This window comes from Heptranchias perlo, chromosome 28, assembly GCF_035084215.1.
Source record: "Heptranchias perlo isolate sHepPer1 chromosome 28, sHepPer1.hap1, whole genome shotgun sequence".
NCBI lineage: Eukaryota > Metazoa > Chordata > Chondrichthyes > Hexanchiformes > Hexanchidae > Heptranchias > Heptranchias perlo.
Genome location: NC_090352.1, coordinates 39,427,980 through 39,450,927, shown reverse-complemented (window position 1 = coordinate 39,450,927; position 22,948 = coordinate 39,427,980). Strand labels below are relative to the sequence as shown.

Below are 22,948 nucleotides of genomic sequence, written 5' to 3'. Positions count from 1 at the left end.
ACCCCCCGCAAATATGGATACACTCCCGGGGGACCCCCCGCAAATATGGATACACTCCCGGGGGACCCCCCGCAAATATGGATACACTCCCGGGGGACCCCCCGCAAATATGGATACACTCCCGGGGGACCCCCCGCAAATATGGATACACTCCCGGGGGACCCCCCGCAAATATGGATACACTCCCGGGGGACCCCCCGCAAATATGGATACACTCCCGGGGGACCCCCCGCAAATATGGATACACTCCGGGGGACCCCCCACAAATACTGCAACACTCCTGGGCCCCCCCCCGCAAATATGGATACACTCCCGGGGACCCCCCGCAAATACTGATACACTCACAGGAACTCCCTGTTTCAACTTCAGATGAAAGGTCATCGACCTGAGACGTTAACTCTGTTTCTCTCTCCCAAGATGCTGTCTGACCTGCTGAGTGTTTCCAGCATTTTCTGTTTTTATAAAGTGCTAGTTAGTGAGGGTTAGGGTTATGTTTCAGATTAGAATCAATTTTCACACAAGAAACTGTTTGAAAATGGTGGCTGAGAGCAATGGTAAAGACTCGAACACCAGCTCGGACTTTACCTGTACGAGTAAATGGGCTTTGGGTAGAGCAGATGCTGTGAGTCCTGGGTGACGTGAGGTACTATCCTCTGATAGGGGTACTGGGCACTCGGAGTGGATTTTCTTTTAAAAAGCCCAGTGGGCAGAATGGCCCGAGCTCGTGTTTCGCCGCTGAACTCTCTGCAGGCGTCAGGATTGTGGAATCGATTGATTGTATTCCTGGGTCTGTCGTGTTCCAGGTGAGGAAGCCAAAAGCAGTAGACGTAGTCAGGGTCCAGTCATCCTGGGAGTCTTCCGCAGTTACTAACAACAACAACTTGCATTTATACAGCGTCTTTAACGTAGTAAAACGTCCCAAGGTGCTTCACAGGAGCGATTATCAAACACTGAGCCACACTAGGAGTTAGTAGGACAGGTGGCCAAAAGCTTGGTCAGAGAGGTAAGTTTTAAGGAATATTTAAAAGAAGGAGAGGGGCGGAGAGGTTTAGGGAGGGAATTCCAGAGCTTAGGGCCCAGGCAGCTGAAGGCACGGCCGCCAATGGTGGAGCGATTAAAATTGGGGATGCGCAAGAAGCCAGAAATGGAGGAGCGCAGAGATCTCAGAGGGTTGTGGGGCCGGAGGAGGTCACAGAGATAGGGACAGATGGGGACAGGCCCCACAGCAGGAAAGAAGTGAAAATCCATTCTCTCAAATTGACATTTATTCCTACGTGGCGTCACCCACCACAGCTGTACGATGGTCGTGTTACACACAGTGGCACCCAGTCTCCTCACTACTCTACAGAGCATTCTGTCCCCACTAGTCCCGAGTCTCTGTGGTCTGGCTGATTCACTCCCCACCCTTTTCCTAGTCCAGGGCACTGAGGCTAATTATCGTGCTCCCACTGCAGCCGCCCACATGGGGCATCTAGAGACGGGTAATAAATGCAGCCTCACATTGAGTTTACCGCACAGGAACAGGCCATTCGGCCCAACAGGTCCATGTTTATGCTCCAGACGAGCCTCCTCCCTCCCTACTTCATCTCACCCCATCACCATATCCTTCTATTCCTTTCTCCCTCATGTGTTTATCCAGCTTCCCCTTAAATGTATCGACACTATTCACCTCAACTGCTCCATGCTTCTTTAGCACAGGCTGCCAAGGCCAATTGTAATGACCCAAGCTTAGCCCTGGCGACCAGCTAACTCAGCACAGAGTGGGAATTGAAATTGTGATCTTGCTGTATCCCATTTACCTTGAACTTATCTGTAAATAAATAGTGCTGGCTGCCCAGATGGCTCAGTGAGTTTATCTGGTGAGTGACTGAGCCATTCAAGTCAGGAATGTCCTAGGTTTGATACCCAGTCTGCTGATATCAACACAGGGAAGGAAAATTTACATAGAATTACACAGAAACAGGCCATTCAGCCCAACTGGTCTATGCTCCATACGAGCCTCCTCCCTCCCTACCTCATCTCACCCCACCCTATCAGCATATCCTTCTATCCCTTTCTCCCTCATGTGTTTATCCAGCTTCCCCTTAAATGTATCTACACTATTCGCCTCAACTACTCCTTGTGGGAGCGAGTTCCACATTCTCACCACACTCTGGGTGAAGATGTTTCTCCTGAATTCTCTATTAGATTAATCGGTGACTATCTTATATTTATGGCCCCTAGTTTTAGTCTCCCCCACAAGTGGAAACATTTACCCTATTGAACCCATTCACAATTTTAAAGACCTCTATCAGGTCACCCCTCAGCTTTCTCTTTTCACGAGGAAAGAGCCCCAGCCTGTTCAGTGTCGCCCACGTCCTGAGACCAATTTTTTTTTTCCAAACTCAGCACAGACTGGGAATCAATGTTGTGATTCCTCTGAGCTCAGTACTGGACCGGGGAATGCGTTCATTCATCAGACGATCCAGAGAGGCCAGTGATGTGATTTACACGGGAACGAATCATAGAAACAGAAAATAGGACAGGAATAGGCCATTCGGCCCTTCGAGCCTGCTCCGCCATTCAATATGATCATGGCTGATCCTCTATCTCAATACCATATTCCCACTCTCTCTTGATGCCTTTTGTGTCTAGAAATCTATCTATCTCCTTCTTAAATATATTCAGTGACTTGGCCTCCACAGCCTTCTGTGGTAGAGAATTCCACAGGTTCACCACCCTCTGAGTGAAGAAATTTCTCCTCATCTCAGTCCTAAATGTCCTACCCCGTATCCTGAGACTGTGACCCCTCGTTTTAGACCCCCCCCCCCAGCCAGGGGAAACATCCTCCCTGCATCCAGTCTGTCTCGCCCTGTCAGAATTTTATACGTTTCAATGAGATCCCCTCTCATTCTTCTAAACTCTAGTGAATACAGGCCTCATGGCAGTCCTGCCATCCCAGGAATCAGTCTGGTGAACCTTCGCAGCACTCCCTCTATGGCAAGTGTATCCTTTCTTAGGTAAGGAGACCAAAACTGCACACAATACTCCAGGTGTGGTCTCACCAAGGCCATGTATAACTGCAGTAAGACATCCTTGCTCCTGTACTCAAATTCTCTTGCAATGAAGGCCAACATACCATTTGCCTTCCTAACTGCTTGCTGTACCTGCATGTTTGCTCTCAGTGACTGGTGTACAAGGACACCCAGGTCCCTTTGTACATCAACATTCCCCGATCTATCACCATTTAAATAATACTCTGCCCTTCTGTTTTTCCTTCCGAAATGGATAACTTCACATTTATCCACGTTATACTGCATCTGCCATGTATTTGCCCACTCACTCAACTTGTCTAAATCGCCTTGAAGCCTCTTTGCATCCTCCTCACAACTCACAATCCCACCAAGTTTTGTGTCGTCAGCAAACTTGGAAATATTACATTTGGTTCCCTCATCCAAATCATTGATATATATTGTGAATAGCTGGGGCCCAAGCACTGATCCCTGCGGTACCCCACTAGTCACCGCCTGCCACCCCGAAAAAGACCCATTTATTCCTACTCTCTGTTTCCTGTCTGTTAACCAATTTTCAATCCATGCCAGTATATTACCCCCAATCCCATGTGCTTTAATTTTGCACACTAACCTCTTATGTGGGACTTTTATCAAAGGCCTTCTGAAAATTCAAATACACCACATCCACTGGTTCTCCCTTATCTATTCTACTCATTATATCCTCAAAAAACTCCAGTAGGTTTGTCAAACACAATTTCCCTTTCATAAATCCATGTTGACTTTGTCTAATCCTGTTGATATTCTCTAAGTGTCCTGTTATCACATCCTTTGTAATAGACTCTAGCATTTTCCCCACTACTGATGTCAGGCTAACCGGTCTGTAGTTCCGTTTTCTCTCCCTCCTTTTTTAAATAGTGAGGTTATATTTGCCACCCTCCAATCTGCAGGAATTGTTCCATAATCTATAGAATTTTGGAAGATGACAACCAATGCATCCACTATTTCCATGGCTACCTCTTAATACCCTGGGATGCAGATTATCAGGTCCTGGGGATGTATCGGCTTTCAGTCCCATTGATTTCTCCAGCACTATTTTTTCACTAATACTAATTTCTCCTTCTCACTAGTCATAGGAACAGGAGTAGGCCATTCAGCCCCTCGTGCCTGCTCCGCCATTTGATAAGATCATGGCTGATCTGTGATCTAGCTCCATATACCTGCCTTTGGCCCATATCCCTTAATACCTTTGGTTGCCAAAAAGCTATCGATCTCACATTTAAATTTAGCAATTGAGCCAATATCAATTGCCGTTTGCGGAAGAGAGTTCCAAACTTCTACCACCCTTTGTGTGTAGAAATGTTTTCTAATCTCATTCCTGAAAGGTCTGGCTTTAATTTTTAGACTGTGCCCCCTACTCCTAAAATCCCCAACCAGCGGAAATAGTTTCTCTCTATCCACCCTATCCGTTCCCCTTAATATCTTATAAACTTCGATCAGATCACCCCTTAACCTTCGAAACTCAATAGAATACAACCCCAATTTGTGCAATCTCTCCTCATAACTTAACCCTTGAAGTCCGGGTATCATTCTAGTAAATCTACGCTGCACTCCCTCCAAAGCCAATATGTCCTTCCGAAGGTGCGGTGCCCAGAACTGCTCACAGTACTCCAGGTGCGGTCTAACCAGGGTTTTGTACAGCTGCAGCATAACCTCTGCCCCCTTGTACTCCAGTCCTCTAGATATAAAGGCCAGCATTCCATTAGCCTTCTTGATTATTTTCTGCACCTGTTCATGACACTTCAATGATCTATGTACCTGAACCCCTAAGTCCCTTTGGACATCCACTGTTTTTAACTTTTTACCATTTAGAAAGTACCCTGTTCTATCCATTTTTGGTCCAAAGTGGATGACCTCACATTTGTCTACATTGAATTCCATTTGCCACAGTTTTGCCCATTCACCTAATCTATCAATATCGCTTTGTAATTTTATGTTTTCATCTACACTGCTTACAATGCCACCAATCTTTGTGTCATCGGCAAACTTAGATATGAGACTTTCTATGCCTTCATCTAAGTCGTTAATAAATATTGTGAATAATTGAGGCCCCAAGACAGATCCCTGCGGGACTCCACTAGTCACATCCTGCCAATGTGAGTACCTACCCATTATCCCTACTCTCTGTCGCCTTTCGCTCAGCCAACTTCCTAACCAAGTCTGTACTTTTCCCTCGATTCCATGGGCTTCTATCTTAGCTAACAGTCTCTTATGTGGGACCTTATCAAATGCCTTCTGGAAGTCCATATAAATAACATCCATTGACATTCCCCTGACCACTACTTTAGTCATCTCTTCAAAAAATTCAATCAGGTTTGTCAGGCATGACCTACCTTTCACAAATCCATGCTGGCTCTCTCTGATTAACTGAAAATTCTCGTTGTTCAGTCACCCTATCCTTAATTATAGACTCCAGCAATTTCCCCACAACAGATGTCAGGCTAACTGGTCTATAATTCCCTGGTTTCCCTCTCTCTCCTTTCTTAAAAAGCGGAGTGACATGTGCAATTTTCCAACCTAGAGGGACAGTTCCTGAACCTAGAGAACTTTGAAAGATTATAGTTAGGGCATCCGCAATGTGCTCACCTACTTCCTTTAAAACCCTGGGATGGAAACCATCTGGTCCTGGGGACTTGTCACTCTTTAGTGCTATTATTTTCTTCATTACTGTTGCATTACTGATGTTGATTTTAATCGAGTCCCTGTCCCCAATTCAATATTAGTTTTCCTGGGATTTCCGGCATGCTATCCTCTTTTTCTACTGTAAATACTGACGCAAAGTAATTATTCAACATGTCCGCCATTTCCCCATTGTCAATGACAATATCTCCACTTTCAGTTTTTAAGGGGCCAACACTGCTCCTGACCACCCTCTTTTTCCTAATATAACTATAAAAGTTCTTCGTATTGCTCCCTTGGTTCCCTAGCATTTCTGGGAAGTTATTTGTGTCCTCTTCCGTGAAGACAGAACCAAAGTATTAGTTTAATTGCTCTGCCATTTCCTTGTTCCCCATTATAAATTCTTCCGTTTCTGACTGTAAGGGACCTACATTTGTCTTCACCAATCTTTTTCTTTTTACATACTTGTAGAATCTTTTACAGTCTGTCTGTATGAGGCCGGAGTCACTGAGTGATGGGTCCAGGCCTGCGTTTCCCTGTCTGTGGACCATGTCGAGACGGGCCGGGGGCGGGTTTGTAGCTGGTGGGATCGGCCGGATAGATTTGTGCGTTGCTGCGAAACGATCCTCTCACAATCTCCGCGTAAGGAAAACAGGGGTCAGGACGAGCAAGTATTGAAAATGAATTATGTCGGGGCAGTGGGCTGTCGGGGAACTGCCCAGCACCGTGCTGGAGTGTAGAGTGTAAATCAGTTCAAAGGTTACAGCTACACTTGCCAGCTTGGCTCAGTTGGTAGCACTCTCACCTCTGGGTTAGAAGGTTGTGGGCTCATGCTGTGCTGGTGGAGCCGTCTTTTGGATGAAATGTTAAACCAAGGCCTCATCTGCCCGCTCAGGCCAATATTAAAAGCAGGGAATTTTTAAAAAAATCATTCTGGGGATGCGGGTGTCACTGGCAAGGCCGGCATTTATTGTCCACCCACTGGTCGCCCTTGAGGAGGTGGTGGTGGGCCATCGTCTTGAACCGCTGCAGTTCTCCACGGGCCAACATTCCTCCCTCACCCAACCCCATCAAAAAACATTAACTGGGGGCATTCATTTGCTGCTGTTTGTACGGGATCTTGCTGTGCGCAAAATGGCTGCTGCGTTTGACTATCCAGCAATCGCTGCACTTTAAAGCAGTACTTTGTACGTGAAGCACTTTGGAGTATTTGGGATGCGAGAAAGGCCATTTATAAATGCAAGTCTGTCTTTTCCTTTAACTGCCGGTCGGGCTGCCTGCATTAGCAGTCTCGTCTGCATTCTCCTCCCGTTCTCAAACACCGCTCTCTCAGTGCTGCCCAGTTCAACGTACAAAGGGGGTTTATTTTTTGCCATTTCAGTCAAAGTCTCTAATCAGCATTTCCGCCTTCTTCTGTGCCCTGATCTAAATGCAGTCTCACACACAGAGAGGGCTTTGTTTAACTCTGATTTTTCCCACCCCCCTCTTTTCTTCCTAATCAGCAAACAAGCAGAGGGACAGGTGAAGGTTTGCAGCTGCCTTTGGGAATGTTGAGGACCTCTCACCCCCCACCTCCCCGTCGATTCTCTGGACAGAACAGACTGTCCTGTCGGTGAACATGGGGCAAGTTTTACTGGACCGTGTGCCTGATGTAGAATTTTGTCAGGTTGCAAACCAGCTGCCCCCCCCTTTCCCCCCCCCCCATGTGCGGTTTGGGACGCCTCTCTTTCAGTTTTGTGTTTTAAACAGCTAGCAGTCTCTTCCCGTGTCAGGACCCCCAGGTTTTGTGTAAATCATAGAACGGTTACAGCACAGAAGGAGGCCATTCGGCCAGTCAAGTCTGTGCCGGCTCTCTGCAAGAGCAATCCAGTTAGTCCCACTCCCTCGCCCTATCCCAGTAGCCCTGCAAATTTTTTCTTTTCAAGTACTTATCCAGTTCCCTTTTGAAGGCCATGATTGAATCTGCCTCCACCACCCCCTCGGGCAGTGCATTCCAGATCCTAACCACTCGCTGTGTAAAAAAGTTTTTCCTCATGTCACCTTTGGTTCTTTTGCCAATCACCTTAAATCTATGTCCTCTGGTTCTTGACCCTTCCGCCAATGGGAACAGTTTCTCTCTATCTACTCTGTCTGGACCCTTCGTGATTTTGAACACCTCGATCAAATCTCCTCGCAACCGTCTCTGTTCCAAGGAGAACAACCCCAGCTTTTCCAGTCTATCCATGTAACTAAAGTCCCTCACCCCTGGAATCATTCTAGTAAATCTCTTCTGCATCCTCTCTAAGGCCTTCACATCCTTCCTAAAGTGCGGTGCCCAGAACTGGACACAATATTCCAGTTGTGGCCGAACCAGTGTTTTATAAAGGTTCATCATGACTTCCATACTTTTGTACTCTATGCCTCTATTTATAAAGCCCAGGATCCCGTATGCTTTTTTAACCGCTTTCTCAACCTGCCCTGCCACCTTCAACGATTTGTGAACATATACCCCCAGATCTCTCTGTTCCTGCACCCACTTTAGAGTTGTGCCCTCTAGTTTATATGACCTCTCCATGTTCCTCATACCAAAATGTATCACTTCGCACTCCTCCGCGTTAAATTTCATCTGCCACGTGTCCGCCCATTCCACCAGCCTGTCTATATCCTCTTGAAGTCGATCACTATCCTCCTCACTGTTCACTACACTTCCAAGTTTTGTGTCATCTGCAAATTTGGAAATTGTGTCCTGTACACACAAGTCCAAGTCATTAATATATATCAAGAAAAGCAGTGGTCCCAGCACCGACCCCTGGGGAACACCACTGTACACCTCCCTCCAGTCCCAGTGAAGCTCTATCCAATCCCTCGATGGCCTAGTGTCACATTCGGCCTTGGGGACCAAGAAAGTCCCAAGTTTAATTCCTGGCCTATGCGGAGGCAGCTGATCTCAGCAGGTTGGGGGGACGACAACTGGCCTCAGCGACCCTGAGCCCCGATTCGTGAGGGTTAAAACCAGCCTAGTTTCCTGCTTCTGATCACCCCCTGCTGGCAAGTGAGAGATGTGCGGCTGTTTGGTCAGGACAAGATTGGGCTCTGCTGTGATGCCCCCCATGAACAACTGACTGACCGTCAATCCTGTCTAGTCTCGCGCGTGAAGAACGGTCACTTGGGTAACACTAGGGAGGGTTTCTGGCAGGAGTGGCTGCACAATGATCAGGAGAGGGAATCCTGGCTCGTGTCCACCTCGGTTGGACCTTTCTGGCCTGTGCGGTTCAGTATCAGATCGGACAGTGCCCCATTGCGGGGCCGGGGGGTGGGGGGAGAGACAGACCAGTGATTACTTGATGTTGACCTGTTGATCTTGTTTCTTGCCTTGACTGGTGTCCCTCAGTTGCACCATCTGAGAGGAGTCAAGGAACGTGTTGAATTTTTTAAAATTCATTCATTCTCGGGATGTGGGCGTCACTGATTTGGGAGGTGCTGCCGAAGAAGCCTTGGCATTTATTGCCCATCCCTAGTTGCCCTGAGAAGGTAACAGAGTGGCTTGCTAGGAGTCAACCATATTGGTGTGAGACTGGAATCATATAGACCTAGACCAGGTAAGGACGGCAGGTTTCCTTCCCTAAAAAGGACATTAGTGAATCAGTTGGGTTTTTAAGACAATCTGACAGCTTCATGGTCACTTTTACTGATTTTTTATTTCCAACTGAATTCAAATTCTCAAGACTGCCGTGTGGGGATTTGAACTCACGTTCTCTGGATTATTAGTCCAGTAATAGAACCACTGCACCCCCTTCCCACTGCACCTCCTAAACATGGACATCATCAGGCTGCTATTTAACATGTCAGGATATCCTCTCTTACTACATGCAGGAAGTTCCTGGGCTGGCCTTGCAGCTGTTTGCAACACAAATAACCACAGTTTAAAAAAGAAACAGAGTTGTAAAGGGTAAGTTTAGGTCAGGAGTGTTTCTTTATCCAGAAAGTCCTTGGCTTTATAAATAGAGGCACAGGGTACTAAAGCTAAACCTTTATAAATCACTGGTTAGGCCTCAGCTGGAGTATTGTGTTCAATTCTGGGCACCGCACTTTAGGAAGGATGTCAAGGCCTTGGAGAGGGTGCAGAGGAGATTTACTAGAATGGTACCAGGGATGAGGGACTTCAGTGATGTGGAGAGACTGGAGAAGCTGGGATTGTTCTCCTCAGAACAGAGGAGGTTAAGGGAGATTTAATAGAAGTGTTCAAAATCATGAAAATTTTTGATACAGTAAATAAGGAGAAACTGTTTCCAGTGGCAGGAGGGTCGGTGACCAGAGGACACAGATTTAAGGTAATTGACAAAAGAGCCAGAGGAGATGAGGAGAATTTTTTAACATGGCAAGTTGTTCTGATCTGGAATGCGCTGCCTGAAAGGGCGGTGGAAGCAGATTCAATAATAACTTTCAAAAGGGAATTGGATAAATACTTGAAAAGGAAAAATTTGCAGGGCTTTGGGGAAATGAGCAGGGGAGCAGGACTAATTGGACAGCTCTTTCAACGAGCCAGCACAGGCATGATGGGCAGAATGGCTGCAAGTGTTGTAAGATTCTGTGATTCTATAACAGCTTAAGGAACAGCTGCATGCTGGAACGGGAAGTGTCTGCATTGTTCAAAATGATCTTGTGGAAAATGAAACTCAGATAACGAACCAACCTTCATCACTAGGCCTGCCATTGTTGTTTGTGGAATCTTGTGCACAATTTGATTGTGAATTCAATGGGTGTGACGTGCCTTTGGGTTGCCCCGAGAAAGCATTTCTCTTCTTTCACTCTGTTTATCCCTTTCACCATCAGACGTATATCCAGCTCCCAGCGGAGGAAGTTGGGAGCAGGAAAATCTCCAGGGGAGAGACACCCTGCTAAATTTAAATCTGAGATAGATAGCTTTTTGGCAACCATAGTTATTAAGGGATATGGGCCAAAGGCAGGTATATGGAGTTAGATCACAGATCAGCCATGATCTTATCAAATGGCGGAGCAGGCACGAGGGGCTGAATGGCCTACTCCTGTTCCTATGCTCAAGACCACTGAGGGAGAGAAAAAAAAATCACCATCTGCAAAGTACCTGACTGGAGTGGTTTCAGAAACTTGACAAGCCAGAAGGGATAGTGGGTTAATTGGTGATTGGCACAGTGGGCTCCTGCTGTTGGCTGCAAGTGTGTTGCAAATCAGATGTTTAAGAAAATAAATAGCTGGTTTCAGAAATAAACATAACGGGCGTTCAGTCCCCCGCATGATGTGTGCCAGCTCACCCTTTCAACAACATGACGGCCTTGTAACCCAACAACAATGTCCCAAGCAAGTTCTGAAGGTTGCTCCAGACTCGACTATTCCAATCCTCTCCTGGCCGGCCTCCCATCTTCCACCCTCCGTAAATACGAGCTCATCCAAAACTCTGCTGCCCGTATCCTAACTCGATGGGTCCTGTTCACCCATCACCCCCTGTGCTCGCTGACCTACATTGGCTCCTGAACCGGCAACACCTCGATTTTAAAATGCTCATCCGTGCATTCAACTCCCTCCATGACCCTCACCCCTCCCTACCTCTCTAACCTCCTCCAGCCCTACAACCACCCCCCCCCCACCTCTCTAACCTCCTCCACCCCCCCCCCCACCTCCCTAACCTCCTCCAGCCCTACAACCCCCACCCCCCGAGACCTTGGCACTCCTCCAACTCTGGCCTCTTACGCGTCCCCCACTCCCTTCGCTCCACCATTGGTGGCCGTGCCTTCAGCTGTCCAGGCTCTAAGCTCTGGAATTCCTTCCCTAAACCTCTTTGCCTCCTTTAAGACTCTCCTTAAATGCCCTTTGACCAAGCTTTTAGACACTTGTCCTAATATCTTCTTTGGCTCGGTATCAGAATTTGTCTGATAATCGGAGTGATACATTTTGGTAGGAAAAGCGAGGAGAGGCAATATAAACTAGAGGGCACAATTCTAAAAGGGGTACAGGAACAGAGAGATCTGGGGGTATATGTGCACAAATTGTTGAAGGGGGCAGGTTGAGAAAGTGGTTAAAAAAGTAAATGGGATCCTGGGCTTTATAAATAGAGGCATAGAGTACAAAAGCAAGGAAGTCATGATGGACCTTTATAAAACACTGGTTCGGCCACAACTGGAGTATTGTGTCCAGTTCTGGGCACCGCACTTTAGGAAAGTTGTGAAGGCCTTAGAGAGGGTGCAGAAGAGATTTACTAGAATGATTCCAGGGATGTGGGACTTCAGTCATGTGGATAGACTGGAGAAGCTGGGATTGTTCTCCTTGGAAAAGAGAAGGTTGAGAGGAGATTTGATAGAGGTATTCAAAATCATGAAGGGTCTAGACAGAGTAGATAGAGAGAAACTGTTCCCATTGACAAAAGAGTCAAGAACCAGAGGACATACATTTAAGGTGACATGAGGAAAAACTTTTTCACACAGCGAGTGATTAGGATCTGGAATGCACTGCCCGAGGGGGTGGTTGAGGCAGATTCAAAAGGGAACTGGATAAGTACTTGAAAGGAAAAAATTTGCAGGGCTATTGGGATAGGGAGGGGGAATGAGACTAGAAGGATTGCTCTTGCATACAGCTGGCACGGTCCCGATGGGCCGAATGGCCTCCTTCCATGTTGTAACCTTGGTATGATTCTATGATTACGCTCCTGTGAAGCGCCTTGGGACGTTTCACTATGTTAAATGCGCTAGACAAATGCAAGTTGTTGTTGTATCATCACAGGATTCACCTCAATGCCTTAACAGCTCTCCCTAAGCACACCCGCCCCTCCCCCAAACCATATCCGTGTCCAATAACACCTCCCCAAACCCCACACCCGCCCCTCCCCCAAACCCACCCACCCCCCCAGACCATATCCGTGTCCAATAACACCTCCCCAAACCTCACACCCAGCCCCCACCTGCTCCCCCAACCATGTCATCAGTTTATACCAAAATAATATATGTAAACAATTTTACAACACCAAGTTATAGTCCAGCAATTTTATTTTAAATTCACAAGCTTTCGGAGGCTTCCTCCTTCCTGGTGTTGTAAAATTGTTTACAAAATAATATAAACAGACAAGAGGGAGAGGATTAGGATTAAAAAAAAGTGTTCCAAAAGAGATGAATAAAATTGTTGCTGATAAGAACACACCTGTACAGATGTCACCTCAGAACCTGTCACATGATACACAGTTGTAACTAACGTACCTGTAATGGTTCCATCTGCCCAAAGGCAAAGCAAAGGAAAGACAATTATTAACACTCAAGGTGCAATTCCCTCACCCCCAATCTTCTCCCCTCCTTTCTTGAAGACGCTGGGACTGAGCACCCCCGACCCCCTCCTGTGGCTATTCTTTACGTGCCAGTCGAAACAATGAGCGCAGTATGCTATTCCACCACAGGGGCATCACGGCTGAACCCACTCCTGGTCCTCATCCGAAACTCGCACATATTCATTTTCTAAAGAGACGGGACGGGGAAATGTCAGGAACTGTAGCGGGAACCCTGGCCACCTTCCCCCCCTCCCTAGCCGATGGAGGCTCTGGAGGGTTGCTGCCTACCCTGGCTGACATCAGCAAAATCAGCACAGACCAGGGTCGGAAACAAGGCAGCAGGAGGAATGATTTATCTGCCCCAGACAGACAAACCTGCCGACTCTCTCACACTGTATAAGCCGGCATTAAGATGCAATAAAAGGCACCGTAAATCATTCCGATGGATTTACCAGAGATGTAACGGACGGGCGGGCGGGCGAGGTAGTGGCAGTGAGCGCCAGGGAATAGAATGCAACACACTGAGGTGCTAAAGATTCTAATACGATGGGAGGTGTGGCCTGGCTGGATGAGGTGCTGACCAGTCACTGTGAAAGTCTTTAAAAGTAGAACCAAGGACATAAATATGAGGATCTACGGCCAGGAAGATAGATTAGCAGATACGGAATCAATCAAGGCGTCAGCCGTGGTTCAGAGGGTAAGACTCCGAGGCACAGGGTCGTGGGTTCAAGTCCCACTCCAGAGACTCGAGCCCCTTAATCCAGGCTGTCACGCTCGGTGTAGTACTGAGGGAGTGCTGCACTGTCGGAGGTGCCGTCTTTCGGATGAGACGTTAAACCGAGGCCCCGTCTGCCCTCTCAGGTGAGCGTAAAAGATCACATGCCCGCTATTTCGAAGAATAGCTGGGCAGTTCTCCCCGGAGTCCTGGCCAATATTTATGCCTCAACCAACATCACTTTAAAAAAATATTATCTGGTCATTATCACATTCCTGTTTGTGCACAGCAAGATCCCACAAATTAGCTGCCGCGTTTCCTACATCCAACAGTGACTACACTTCAAAAATACTTCATTGTCTGTAAAGCGCTTTGGGACGTCCTGAGGTTGTGAAAGGTGCTATAGAAATGCAAGTTCTTTCTTTCAATGATGCTCGGTATCCCAGTGAAGCATCATCTGGGAGCTAAGTCCCACTATATGTCTAGAGATCGGGGCACACTGCCCTTTCACCTCTGGGGAATCTAACCCAAAAGAATCCAATCCTTGGCTTGCCAGCTGAAAAAATTGGGGTAGCCTCAGCCCAGTGCCATGGCAAAACACGAACCAGAACTCAGTGTTATACAGTGACAGACCAGTACCCCCTAGTACTGTACCCCAGTGTTATATAGTGACAGACCAGTACCCACTAGTACTGTACCCCAGTGTTATATAGTGACAGACCAGTACCCACTAGTACTGTACCCCAGTGTTATACAGTGACAGACCTGTAACCCCCCACCCCGCTCCCATCATAATCTGGGGTTGTAACATTAACACCCCCTTGTGACTCGAACCGGGTGTTTGTGTCTTTTGGAAATGGACTTCTTCAATCTCTCAAAGGCAGACCAAGTAAACATGGTTGAGGTGAGGTTTGAGATGGATTGATAAACTGCTTTATGTCTCGACATGGTGAGCATACAGAGCAGCAGTTCTGATTGGACTCGCTTAACTCAATCCATACACCTTTTCTTCATATAATGGTACAAAATAAAGAACATGTCACACTTGCCCACATCAGTAGGTCGTCTTAATTCACTTAAACAAGATCATTTCTAACTGAACTCTTGCATTTCTAACCTCGTCGACAGCCCTTGCAGCTTTCTCACAGAAAAATCTGACTGCCTCTACACCCTTAGCTCAACCCGACAGTCTCGGGCTCTGTGTTTTCTCCTTTTCCAGCTGGAAGGAAAGACCTGCCAACTGCTCACGACCCGTGACGTCCCAAAACAATGAGTGTAAGGTGTTTATCAACTACCCAAGACAAGCTAACAAATTGCTTGCTTAGTCGCTGGGAGAAACATCTGTGATTAGCATATTAAGCATCTTTTGTCTAGGTGCCTTTCCTTTAAAAAAAGGAAACTTGAGTGAATACACTTTGCTTTTAAAAAAAAACATTAAAAGTAACTCTTCTCCAAATCCGGACTGTGGAAAAAAGTCATAACGTCCCAAAATATGACAGCCAGTGACTGCAACCCAGCGGTACAAGGGTGCTGATATCACAAGGCTGGTGTTGCTACACTAACAGTTTTTTCCTCCCACAACCAATTACCGCACCATATCCACTGCCCTATAGGCTACGTACAGAGTTAACCAGAAGTAAAGGCACCAGACATACTGCTGTTTCTACATAGATTAAGCACTCATTTTTAACCAGACTCATTTATGGCATTTGACAGTTTTTAAACACGAGAATAAAACTATTTAAGTGGGCAGTGAGTTAGACACGGGACTTTCCTGTCAGGGACCTGGGTTCTAATTTAGTGCAGTCTGATGCGATGCAAGTGTTCCCTTGTGCTCAGTGAGTTAGAGAGAGTACCAGCTGCCAGAGGCCTCACAATGGCCAGTGTAGGAGGTGGAAAAGATGCTGGTTTAGCTAGTGGTGTTCTTCTGAGTGAGGGGGTGAGGTACATAGTTCAGGCAGAGTGTTAATCCAGCACTAACATCCCCCACCTAATCACCAAAAAAAAACACGTATCCTCGATCAATTCACAACTCAGTAAGATGTTTCCATTTACAGCTCCTCTATTGTTTCTTAACCTGTCCCATTCCCACCCTCCTTGTCTTGCACCATCATCCCTTTTGTCATTTAATCACTCGTGCCCTCCACTCTATCACAGACCTTCCTTTTTGTTCTTCTCCCCCCACCCCCCAGCTCTGTACTTGCTTATAAACTGTTTAATCTTCAACTTCTTCCAGTTCTGATGAAGGGTCATCGACCTGAAACGTTAACTCTGGTCCAGGACTACGTGCTCAGGGACGCACCGAGGCTGGGTGCGGCCGCCACAAAGGCTCCGTGGGGAAAGGCAACCGTTTAGAGCCTTCCCGCCATTGTATACCGAGGGGCTGCAATCAGGAGAAAAAACCCCGGACAGAATGTAAAATTCAAATTGCTGTAATGTACCTGTAATGAATCTGTAATCAATAATCTGTATTGAGTATAATGCAATGAGACACCCCAGAGTGTCATGAACTGTACTTGATGTAACCTGCAAATTGTATAATCTGTATTGTGTACATTTGGAATGTGATATGATAACTATTGTATGTTTTGCTGCAAATTTTATGAATAAAGTATATTTTTTGAAAAAAACAACTCTGTTTCTTTCTCCAAAGAGTGATGCCTGACCTGCTGAGTATTTCCAGCATTTTCTGTTTCCATCCAGTGAGTTCATACGACAGGATAAACAAACTCCTGATTATAGAATTAAACATTCCCACTTTCTTTTATAAGTTTAGTGTTTGGTACTTTTTCTTGTTGCAGACATGGTCAGCCGGCACACTCAGTGAGGGTGGGAGAATATCCCCAGTCCAGGGCTGGAGAACTCCAAGGGGTAGTCGCTCACAAAGTATCTCCAGTTACAAACCACAGGGGAAGGAAACATAATTGATACATAGATCTACACACAGAGATCAATAACTTCTGTTTAAATAGTAAGTTTAAAGGATTAAAACACTGGTGAAAATCAGCGTTTCCGACCTTGTGATGTCACCCACACCGTGCAGTTCTGGATAACCATCTGTTACAAACATTCAGTTTATGGAACACAGCTTCCCGTTGTTCCGATCTAACTCCACACAGGCGACCACTGGGGGAAGGGTGGAAAGAGGGGGGGGGGGATGAGCAGCACATCGGCCCCCTCCCCACCCCCCCCACAGTTTCTGTAGCATGGTTTACACCCCTCCTTATGTCCTCCCCAACTCTTCATATAAAAGTAATTGCAACCTTAGCTAACTCAGCGGTACTGGGTTTCTTTTTTTAAAAATCTCTTAAGCCCGTGTTGTGCAAGGGAAGGTGTGAATGACATCCAGGTACATCGACACACCGAAAATTGTAATGTTTTTGAAAAATCCCCCCCCCCCCCGGGTGACATCACAGACCTGACCTTCCCTTGCAGTATTCTAACCGGCAGTTGGAGCAGCAATAAACAGAGTTGTCAAATGTCATTTACTGAGGGAGAGGCTCACTCAGTTCGGGTTTAGAAATGAGACCGGTTTTGAAGGCAGCTCCCTCAGAAAAGCAGCCCAGCTTGGCCTAACCCCGATATGTCTCACTCGCTCAGATGCACAATCTCACTCCTTTCACTGTTGGTTCCTGGACATTTACTGTCCGCTCCTACATGGGCTGACTGTCCAGAAAGAGGGGGGAAATCCTACCCCTATTCCCCTCCTAGTCCCACGTGCCTGGACTTGGAGGACTCCTGAGGTTTTGTGCCCCCTCTAGCCTCAGCCCTTCACAATCTTGGATGCCTGGATTTGGGGTATCCAGGGGCTCCTGGAGCTCTGTGACCCCTCTCAGTCTCGGGTATCTGGATTTGGGGTATCCTCGGGCCTTGCCCCTAAGAGTTTTGGGTTTGGGGTATTCAGGGTTCTTGAAGTTCTGTGCCTCCTATTCCCCCCCTGCCTTCCACAGTCTCAGATGCCTGGATCTGGGGTATTGGAGGCTCCTAAAGCTGTGTCCCCCTTTCCCCAACAGTCCAAGGTGCCTCGACCGAGGGTACTGGAGGCTCTGAAGCTCTGTACCCCCGCCAGGTGCCTGGTTCTGGGGGCTGTGGAGCTCTGTACCCCCCCTCCCTCCCTTGCTCCAGCAGTGTGTGCCTGTCCCTTTAAAGGCGGCTCTACTCACTCTGGGTGATCTTCTGCAGCCCCAGCACGTCCTCGGGGGACACGCTCTCCTTCTTCAGCAGCTCCTCCTCGGTGGTGGCCGGAAGCCCCTCGGTCGGCGGCACCTTCTTCACCTTCATGCCGACCGCCTCCGGCTTCTGGGCGCTGGCGCTGCTGCTCAGGGCTTTGGTGCCAGAAAAGCTCATGTCGCTCCGGCTCCGGTCCCGGTCCCCACCCCCCTGCCCGGAGCCGAGGGTCCCGCTCCTTCCGAGCCGGCTTGGCTGCCGCTGATGATCCTGATCCCGGTCCGGTCCCGGTCCCGCTCCGGCTCCGGCTCCGAGCTGCGGGTCTCACCTGGAGCGGAACTCAAACCGTTACAATGTATCCAGCACGGACCGCACCACTGGCACCCGGGGGGGGGGAAAGAGGAGGAGGAAAGAAATGCGCTCACCCACCACGCCACATGGACTCATCCTCCTCCCACAACATCCCATTCACAAAAACACCGCGCTCTATCTAATAATCAAAGGGGGGTGGATTTACCCCTCCCAGCTCACCTCTCGGCAGAAAGCCTCACATTCTTACCCCGCTGTTTCCAGCCCTCCCCCCTGCTGTGTGAGGAAATGGTACAATCCGTTTGCAGTACCTGTTCAGCAAAACCGGGTTTCATTCATATTTTTATTAAATTTATATTTTAATGCTGGGAAAAATAATGATTGACAACTACTATATATAAAATGCTGCATGTTGCAATGATTTAATTTATGGAGAAGACGGTGCAAATGGAGAGCTGACTTAAAAGGGCACTGTCGCCTCTGCCAGCACAGATAGTCTAATCTGTGAGTGACGGTCTCTGCGGATCTCTTCCCAATCCCAACACACATATTGAATCAGGACTAATTAAACCAGAGCTCCGACTACTGGAAAGTAGCCGAGTGTGGATGTCAGGTGAGGACTAGTCCAATGCTCTCCTGGCTGGCCTCCCACCTTGCATAAACTTGAGCTCATCCAATACTCTGCTGCCCGTATCCTAACTCGCACCGAGTCCCGTTCACCCATCTCCCCCTGTGCTCACTGACCTACATTGGCTCGCGGTCCGGCAACGACTCGATTTTAAAATTCTCATCCTTGTTTTCAAATCCCTCTATGGTCTCACCCCCTCCCTACCTCTGTAACCTCCTCCAGCCCTACAACCCCCCGAGATCTCTGCGCTCCTCCAATTCTGGCCTCTTGTCCACTCCTGCTTTTCATTACGCCATAATTGCACCTTCAGCTGCCTGGGCCCTAAGCTCTGGAATCCCCTCCCTAAACCTCACCGCCTCTCTCTCCTCCTTTAACACCCTCTTTAAAATCTACCTCTTTGACCAAGCTTTTGGTCACCTGTCCTAATATCTCATTTATGCGGCTCGGTGTCGAATTTTGTTTGAAAGTCGCTCCTGTGAAGCGCCTTGGGACGTTTTACTACGTTAAAGGTGCCGTATAAATGCAAGATGTTGTTGAGGACAGGAGTGGGTCCAGCAGTGATACCCTCTCTGGTTCAATAGCCTAACATTACTAACAGATCACTGACCTGAAACGTTAATGCTGTTTCTCTCTCCACAGATGCTGTCTGACCTGCCGAGTGTTTCCAGCATTTTCTGTTTTTATTTCAGATTTCCAGCATCTGCAGTATTTTTCTTTTGTGTTATTAATAAATCACACACCAAGGAGGGTCTTGTATCCCTGGAACTATACCTCAGTGAGAAAAAGCACCTTCAGCAGTGGAGAGTTGAAAATTAGAATGAAAAGCAGGACCTGGGGGGAAAAAAAAATAATTGAAAAAGTTCTCAATGCAGTCAATGTGCTATTAGCGGTGTCAGCCGTGGCTCAGTGGGGAGAACTCTCACCTCTGAGTCAGAAGGTCATGGGTTCAAGTCCCACTCCAGAGACTTGAGCACATAATCCAGGCTGACATTTCAGTGCACTACTGAGGGAATACTGCACTGTCAGAGGTGCCATCTTTCGGATGAGACATTAAACCGAGGCCCCGTCTGCCCTCTCAGGTGGCTATAAAAGATCCCATGGCACTATTTCGAAGAAGAGCAGGGGAGTTCTCCCTGGTGTCCTGGTCAATATTTATCCCCCAACCAACCTCACTAAAAAAAAACGAATTATCTGGTCATTATCTCAATGCTGTTTGTGGCAGCTTACTGTACACAAATTTGCTGCCTGTTTCCTACATTACAACAGTGACTACACTTAAAGTATTAATTGGCTGTAAAGCGCTTTGGGACATCCTGAGGTTGTGAACAGGCACTATATAAATGCAAGTCTTTATTTTCTTTTAGCTGCCTTATAAGTTTACCCTAGCAACCAACGCACTGGAGTTTTGATGCATATATTGGGTGAGAATCTTTGACCCGTTCCAGGCTGTGTACCTGTAATACTCCCCTATACGGTGAAATTCACCCCTTCACGTCTCTAGCCCAGTCACGTATATTTAAACATGCCAAAAGGGATGTCACCCCGCGTGTTAGCTAATAAAGGTCTGATTTCTGGGGTACAGTGAAAGTCACGAAGGGCCTCAACTGGAACCCAGAGCTAATGATCCCAAAAATCACACTTGTGCAAACTGGACCAACTATTTCTCATTCATAATAGCCAGCAGAATTCATATCGGGTGTGTGCGTGCGTGCAATGCCATAAGACCATAAGCTTATGTACGGCATGCTCCTTCACTCTCACTACTGTAAAAGGCACTGGAAAAGGCTGACATCTGGTTTAATAGCTAAGTCTTTAGGAACATAGGAACAGGAGGAGGCCATTCAGCCCCTTAAGCCTATTCCACCATTCAATGAGATCATATCTGATCTGTATCCTAACTCCATCTATCCGCCTTGGCTCCATATCCCTTAATACCCTCCGCTAGCAAAAATCTGTCGATCTCAGATTTAAAATTATTAATTGAGCATCTACTGCTTTCTGGGGGGGGGGGGGGGGGGGGGGAGTTCCACACTTCTACCACCCTTCGCGTGAAAAAGTGTTTCCTAACTTGTCTCCTGAATGGTCTGGCTATGATTTTAAGGCTATGTCCCCTTGTCCGAGACTCCCCCACCAGCGGAAAAAGTTTCTCTCTATCTACCCTATCGATTCCTTTCAAAATCCTAAAAACCTCAATCAAATCAGCCCGTAACCTTCCATAGTCCAAGGAATATAAGCCTAGTTTATGGAATCTCTCCTCATAATTTAACCCTTGGAGCCCTGGTAACATTCCGGTGAATCTGCGCTGCACTCCTTCCAAGGCCAATATATCATTTCTAAGGTGCGGTGCCCAGAGCTGTACACAGTACTCCAGACGTGGTCTAACCAGGGCTTTGTATAACTGTAGCAAAACCTCCTCCCCTTTATATTCTAGCCCTCTAGTTATAAAGGCTAACATTCCATTAGCCTTTTTGATTATTTTTTGTACCTGACCACTACATTTTAGTGATCTGTGTACATGGACTCCTAATTCTCTTTGGACCTCCACTGTTCCTAGTTTTTCACCATTTGAAAAACTCAGATCTATCTTTTTTTGGTCCAAACTGTGGTAATGACCAGATAATCTGTTTTAGTGATGTTGGTTGAGGGATAAATATTTACCAGACCAGGGAGAACTCCCCTGCTCTTCTTCGAATAGCACCATGGGATCTTTTATGTCCACCTGAAGGGGCAGACGGGGCCCTCAGTTTAACGACTCATCCAAAATATACTGACCATCCCGGGTAAGACACGGTGTACAGGAGCGGGACTATCCCGGGTAAGACACGGTGTACAGGAGCGGGACCATCGCAGGTAAGACACGGTGTACAGGAGCGGGACCATCCCGGGTAAGACACGGTGTACAGGAGCGGGACCATCCCGGGTAAGACACGGTGTACAGGAGCGGGACCATCCCGGGTAAGACACGGTGTACAGGAGCGGGACCATCCCGGGTAAGACACGGTGTACAGGAGCGGGACCATCCCGGGTAAGACACGGTGTACAGGAGCGGGACCATCCCGGGTAAGACACGGTGTACAGGAGCGGGACCATCCCGGGTAAGACACGGTGTACAGGAGCGGGACCATCCCGGGTAAGACACGGTGTACAGGAGCGGGACCATCCCGGGTAAGACACGGTGTACAGGAGCGGGACCATCCCGGGTAAGACACGGTGTACAGGAGCGGGACCATCCCGGGTAAGACACGGTGTACAGGAGCGGGACTATCCCGGGTAAGACACGGTGTACAGGAGCGGGACTATCCCGGGTAAGACACGGTGTACAGGAGCTGGACTATCCCGGGTAAGACACGGTGTACAGGAGCGGGACTGTCACGGGTAAGACACGGTGTACAGGAGCGGGACTGTCACGGGTAAGACACGGTGTACCGGAGCGGGACTGTCACGGGTAAGACACGGTGTACCGGAGCGGGACCGTCCCGGGTAAGACACGGTGTACAGGAGCGGGACCGTCGCAGGTAAGACACGGTGTACAGGAGCGGGACTGTCCCGGGTAAGACACGGTGTACAGGAGCGGGACCGTCGCAGGTAAGACACGGTGTACAGGAGCGAGACCATCGCGGGTAAGACACGGTGTACAGGAGCGGGACTATCGCGGGTAAGACACGGTGTACAGGAGCGGGACTATCGCGGGTAAGACACGGTGTACAGGAGCGGGACTATCGCGGGTAAGACACGGTGTACAGGAGCGGGACTATCGCGGGTAAGACACGGTGTACAGGAGCGGGACTATCGCGGGTAAGACACGGTGTACAGGAGCGGGACTATCGCGGGTAAGACACGGTGTACAGGAGCGGGACTATCGCGGGTAAGACACGGTGTACAGGAGCGGGACTATCGCGGGTAAGACACGGTGTACAGGAGCGGGACTATCGCGGGTAAGACACGGTGTACAGGAGCGGGACTATCGCGGGTAAGACACGGTGTACAGGAGCGGGACTATCGCGGGTAAGACACGGTGTACAGGAGCGGGACTATCGCGGGTAAGACACGGTGTACAGGAGCGGGACTGTCCCGGGTAAGACACGGTGTACAGGAGCGGGACTATCGCGGGTAAGACACGGTGTACAGGAGCGGGACTGTCCCGGGTAAGACACGGTGTACAGGAGCGGGACTATCGCGGGTAAGACACGGTG

The 22,948-nt window shown here is 48.1% G+C and overlaps 1 protein-coding gene across 1 annotated transcript in view; it reads right to left on the bottom strand.

Moving 5' to 3' along the window:
* The window catches only part of unc119a1 (unc-119 lipid binding chaperone a1), a 32,080-nt gene extending 13,899 nt beyond the window's left edge, over positions 1 to 18,181 (bottom strand). The window contains exon 1 of the mRNA XM_068008570.1: positions 17,815 to 18,181. Coding sequence (XP_067864671.1) covers positions 17,815 to 17,998 — 184 coding nt within the window. The 5' untranslated portion in view covers positions 17,999 to 18,181. The remainder of the gene's footprint in view (positions 1 to 17,814) is intronic.
* Between the last annotated feature and the right edge of the window lie 4,767 nt (positions 18,182 to 22,948).